We start from the raw sequence: 5,684 nt of genomic DNA, 5'->3' as shown, positions 1-5,684 counted from the left end.
CGGGGCGGCCTGGTGCGGCCCACTCTGGATCAGGCCCAGAGGCTCGGCGTTGACCGTGGAGGGCAGCTCAGGCGGCTTGTTGGGGTCCAGGCCCAGGCCCGGGGTCTCCGGCCCGGCTGCAGACGACCGGCCGGGGCAGTAGGCCCCGTAGGGATCGTAGGCCGGGGGACCCGGAGGTGGCCCGGCCCCAGCCTTGGGGTCCCCCTCGTCCTCCGGAGGCCCAGCCTTGCCGTAGTCGTCCGCTGCCCCTCCCCCGAACATCTCCTCCATGGTGGGGAAGAAGCTGCGCTCCTCATCCTGGAGCAAGGAGTCAGGGAAGCAGATGGACGTGAGCGGCACGAAGCGGGGCGCCTTGGTGCCCTGCGGGCTGGGGCTGCGGTAGGCGGCCGAGGGGTCCTTGCCCTCGGCGGTGGGCGGCCCCACGCCGCCGTCTCCGGGCCCTGGGGGCAGCGGCTCCAAGGCACCGAGCAGTTCCTGCATGGCTCCCGGCGGCTCCAGGCTCTCCTCGGGGCGCAGGCGGGGGCTGGGGGCGCCGGGCTCCAGACCGTGGCTGCGGAGGTGGGCCTCAAGCTGGAGGGGCATGGGCGGCGGGGGCGGGGGCGGCGGAGGGGGCGGCTGGGAGGCCCCGTCCCGAGGGGCTGGTTCAAGGAGATGGACGCCAACTTTGGGGGCGCTGGGAGAGGGGCTGGGTGCGTGGCTGAGGACGGATGGGAGCAGCTGGGGGGGAGGTGGAGGCAGCACCAGCGGGAGATCGGGGCCCCCGGCCTCCAGGAGGAGACTGTGGGGGGTAGGCTGGGTGGGTTGGGCAGTGGGAGGTGGGGGGGGCGGGCTCTTTTGCAGGAAGGCCCCCAGCTCCTTGGCACCTGCCCCATAGTGGACAACGGAGGTGGCCAGCCCCTCGGGGGTCTCGCCGCCCCGTTCTGGCCCTTTCTTCTTCTCCTTCAGCCTCCCCAGGCCCAGCTCCAGAGCTGCGGTGGCACCCTCGTCCAGGCTGGCGCTGGTGCGGATGACGCTCTGCAGATGGTACCTCTGGGGGTCTTCCTTGGCCAGCTCATAGGGCGTGCCGGGGGGACCCCCGGCCCCGCCATTCCCCCCAAGTCCCTTGGAGGCATCAGCCGCCCCATCTTCGCCCACCAAACCGTCCGCCCCTGAGGTCCGAGGGGGGCTGGGCGCCTGCAGGAGGTGCTGGATGAGGAACTCCTCGTCCTCCGTGCGCTCAGCTGGAGGCCCACCGGGGCCCGCCAGCAGCTCGGAGCCGTCCCCCTTTCCCTTGTAGCCACCTGCTCCGGCTGCATAGCTGCTGGCTCCTGGGGGTGCCAGGAACGGGGCCGAGGCCAGGACAGAGCTCAGGTATTTGCCAGGGGCTCCCGGAGAGCCGACACCAGGCGGGCGGCCAGGAGCCGGCGGGGACTGCAGGGGCCGGATAATGTGAGAAGGGCTTGCCTCTCCACCGCCCCCCAGGGAGCCGGGCCCCCAGCCACCTCCATGGCCCGAGAGCGCGGGGGAGTGGCCAGTACTATAGCTGAGGGAGGGGCTGGCAGTGGGCAGACCCTGGGAGTGGGCAGCGGGTCCGGGGTAGGGCTCACCCTGCACCCCATACAGCTGGCCCTGGAGCTGGTCTGGGGAGTAACTCTGACACGTGGCTAGACCAGGGGGTGGGGGGCCGCTGGGAGGCTGTGGGGGGCCCCCTGAGTAACTGGGGCCTTTGCTCAAGTCCTGTGCTTGGCCGCCTCCAAACCCCTGCCCATAGGCCTGAGGCCCCAGAAGCCCTTGGGGCTGACCCGGGGAATAGGCCTGGCCTCCTGCTCCACCAGCCCCAGAGGCCTTCCCAGTGGCATAAGCTGCCCCCGGCCCACCCAGACTCTGGCATTTGGGCGTAGCGGTCGAGCGGGGAGGGGGGGGCCTCGTGGCACCACCTGCAGCGGCTCCATAACCGCCTTTGCCCGTCTTATAACCAGGCGATTGGATGATGGGGCGGTAACCTCCCCCTCCACCGCCCGCCCCACCTCCCCCAGTCGCCTCAGGGCCGGCAGCCCGGCCAGATGCCCCAGCAGTGGCTCCACTGGGCCCAGCTTTGCTGGGCTCCCCAGCACCTGGGGAGGGCTCCCCACCGCCCAGCGGGCTGCAGGCCAGGTTGGCTCGGTGGCCCATGGAGGGGTAGCTGCCGCCACAGCTCAGGTAGTGCTGGAGGGCGTGGGCTGGCGGCGGGGGCGGTGGGGGCTGGGCACTGGCAGGCCGCTGGTAGTGCTTGATGACCGTGTCCTGGCGGGGCAGGGCCCGCTCAGGTGGGGGGGGGCCCGGGGCCGCTCCCGAGAAGTTGTAGAGTTGTGGGGAGGATTGTTCGGCGGCGGCGGCAGCAGCAGAAGAGGAAGCCAGCAAGTTGAACTGAGTTGGGAGATGTCGGGGAGGTGGGGGTGGATCTGGGGGGCCAGGGCGGTACGGAGGGGTCTGGGCTGGGCCAAGGCCAGCGGGCCCCAGGACACCACCCCCCGCCAGGCGCTCAAAGCCTAGCGAGGAGGGAACCGTGGGTGCCTGCGAGGGCTTGAGGTGCAGCACGTCATGAGGGGACAGGAGCCCGTTAGCCGGGGGGCTGAAAGGGGGGTCCTGGAGGCTGAGGGAGGAGGGCACCGGGAAGGGACGGCTGCCAAAGGAGGCTGGGTGCTGGTAGGCCGACAGGGCAGAGGAGGATGGGAAGGTGCTGGAACCCGGCAGGGCGCCTGAGATGAAGAGCTCCGTGGGGCCTGGCGTGTGCATGGCTGGGAACGACGGAGACGCGGGTCAGAGCGCATCACAAACCAGCCCCACCCTGGACCTCCTGGGCCCGCGCTCCGCTTACCTGTTTGCCAGGAAGGACTGCGGAACTGGGAGAGGAGAGAAGAGGCAGAAGGGCCAGGCTGGGGGCCCCGGGACTCCAGGGCAGAGATGAGGTTCATGACGGAGGCGTCGGGCCCTGCTGAGCCCGCGTGATGGAGACCAGTGTCAAACAGTCCAGAGAGGCCTGGCCAGGAACAGGGGAGCAGCGTCAACTGAGTGGGCCACGGAGCATCGCCGATAGGGAGGAGGCCAAAAGCAAGTTGCCAGGGTAAGGGGTTCGGACCGTCGGCAGGGAAGTGGGGAAAGGAGACTTAGAAGCGGGATGGCGTGCAATCTCAGCAGACGGGGGATCAGGGAGGGAGGCCGCGGAGAAATGCAGACGAGAAAGGAGGCAGAAGCAAAAAGCAGAGTCCTTACGGCGAGGGGGGTGTGTGTGTGGGACGGGGCCAAAGGATTCGGGCACCTCCCGCCAGAAAGGGGAAAGGGGTGGGGTAAGTGATGCCCCTAGAAAGATCAGAGGGCAAGCAGAAAGGACAAGTTGACTCAGAGTGGGAGGATTCTGGGGGAAAAAAGGGAAGGAAAAAAGGGAAGGACCCAACCAGGAAGGCCAAGAATCTAACTGGACAACAGAGTCTCCTTCTAGGAAGGAGGGCGGCAGGATGCAAGGGCGGAGCCAATCAGAAACGCCAGGGGCGGGCCGAGGGGGGGACTAGGCAATGGGCGAGTCTAAAGGAAAAGGGGCGGGCCGAAGAGCCGCGGCCAATCAGGAAGGAGGGGAATCAGGAAGCGAGAACTCAGAACCTGGGAGCCCCGGGAAGGGGGCAGGCCGAGACCGAGACGGGAGGGGCTGGAGAGGTGGGCTGGTCAGCCGGCAAAGGCTGGAGGGGAAGGTGGGACCTGGGGACTGACGGGGTCCGGCGGGGCCCGGCGCCGGGGCCCACGGAGGACGAATCCAGCGTGAAATTAAACAGGGCCCAGCAGCCTCAGAGGCAGCCAATCAGCGGAGAGTTGGCAAGGGGCGGGCCAGGACAGAGGGCAAGGCCAATTAGGAGGGGGTGGAACTTTCGGCAGCCAATCAGCTGTCCCGGTGGGCGGGCCAGTCCAGGAGGGGCGGGACGGGGGCCGTACCTGCCGGGTGGTGGTTGGTGGCATAGCTTTGCAGTGGGTGGGGGGCCGCGTAGGCCTGGCGGTGTAAGATGTCCGTCTCGGGGTGCGAGGTCCTGGAGCTGCCATAGACCAAGCTGGGGAGAAGGGGGAGATTTTAGGGTGCTCTCCGAAGTTGCCCTCGGAGAAGGGAACTCGGCAAATCCCCCGGAGACTTGGGGTGACTGCCAGCTGACTGGGGGGGTTATCTCAAGGAACCTTGGGCCCTAGAGAGAAGGGAATTGGGGTACCTGACGAGAGAGCCACGGAATGGTCTCCGTCCGAGCCCCAATAAATAGAGCCTGGATAGTCTCACGTATAAAAAAACACTGACATGCAGAGACAGACACAGAAGAGGATAAACAGAGGGAGTACCTCAAGCTTAAACATACAAGGCACGGACCTCCTACCGGGCCCCCCACCCCGCTGGGGCGATAAAGCCCTGGAGGCCAACTTCAGAAATGCACTTGAACGCCCTCTCTCCAGCAGACACGTGGAAACACATAGGATGGTGCAAAACGAGTTAGGAGCAGGAGGCAGATTGTTCCCCAAACGGCAGGGGTGGGGGCAGGGAGGGGCTAGGACGCAGGGAAAGTACCAGGTACAAGTGCGAACATGACCACCGTCAATCCCCCGGGGTTGAGGTTCAAATGCATGGGCCCATGCAAAGTCAAGTATGTGTGCAAACCAGTACCCAACTCACCCGTGGGGAAGAAAGAGAGAGAGTGAGGAGTCCCACATGGAAAATTCTAACACACGTGGGGTCATGCCCAGCCATGCTGGGAAACCCGGGTGTGTGGAGAGAGGGTTCGAGAGGGCAGAACACAAATAAACAGCAGGGAAGGGGCAGATTAGCTGGAGAACCGGCTGCCAGCCACGCCAAGCACAGGGCCCACATTCACAAACAAATACACCCGGGAAACATCCGACCTTCCCACGCACCGGCCCCAGTCCACGGCCCACACTCGAGAGGTCAAACGCACCACTCCTCGCCATCAACTAGGATCCTCTGCCTTTGGGGGTGGGGGAGCTAAAGGGGGCGTGTCTCAGATGCCAGTTCCCCCCCCTTACACACAACCCCAGCTTAGTAAGGGGGCGGGGCCCTGTGCCCACTCTGCGCGCGGAATTTGGGGGGGGGCGAGTGGCGCGGCCTCGCGCGGTCCCGGAACAATAGGACCCGGGAAGGGGGGGCGCGCCCCCCAAGTCTACGTTCTAATTCTCCATTCCTTTCCACCTTTGCAAGAGCAGAGCCTGGGGCGCGGGGGGGAGGGGTCAGCAAGCCGGGAATCCGAGAATGGGGGGAAATCCAGGCCTTGCTTCACCAGTCCCTCCCACCTTCCCAAGGCCTTTCCGTCCGAAATTGTTTTGCACCCCCATTTTCCCGCTGTATCTTTCCTTTTGCATGCCGGAGCTGGCTTCGGCAGAGTTTGCAATTTGCAAACTGGGGCGGCGGCGTTGTTGCAAACCGAGGAAGGCCGCTCCCTTGCAAGCCGGAGGGGAGTTTGCGATGCACGCGTCGCCGGGCGGGCCCGGCCCGGCCCGGCTGGGCCCCCACCCCTTGGCCCCTTCCTCCAGGCCGCCTTCGGTTCCTTACCTAGCTTTCGCTGACCTCTCGTAACTCCATCCCGCCCCGGCGCCGAGCGGGTCCCCGAAGCCGGCGCTGGGGTAGTTCCTGTCCATGAATTGGCCGCGGTGGAAATTGGGGGGAGGGGGAGGGAGGGAGGGGG

At 66.6% G+C, this 5,684-nt stretch overlaps 1 protein-coding gene across 1 annotated transcript in view; it reads right to left on the bottom strand.

Moving 5' to 3' along the window:
* The window catches only part of PRR12 (proline rich 12), a 22,640-nt gene extending 16,980 nt beyond the window's left edge, over positions 1-5,660 (bottom strand). The window contains exons 1-4 of the mRNA XM_012733506.1: positions 5,552-5,660; positions 3,943-4,055; positions 2,837-2,998; positions 10-2,756 (exon numbers count right to left, since the gene is read on the bottom strand). Coding sequence (XP_012588960.1) covers positions 10-2,756; positions 2,837-2,998; positions 3,943-4,055; positions 5,552-5,637 — 3,108 coding nt within the window. The 5' untranslated portion in view covers positions 5,638-5,660. The remainder of the gene's footprint in view (positions 1-9; positions 2,757-2,836; positions 2,999-3,942; positions 4,056-5,551) is intronic.
* Between the last annotated feature and the right edge of the window lie 24 nt (positions 5,661-5,684).

This window comes from Condylura cristata, unplaced genomic scaffold, assembly GCF_000260355.1.
Source record: "Condylura cristata isolate star-nosed mole 26May11 unplaced genomic scaffold, ConCri1.0 scaffold00041, whole genome shotgun sequence".
Taxonomy (NCBI): Eukaryota; Metazoa; Chordata; class Mammalia; order Eulipotyphla; family Talpidae; genus Condylura; species Condylura cristata.
Note: the sequence above shows the minus strand (reverse complement) of the source record. Positions and strands in the feature narration are given on the sequence as shown.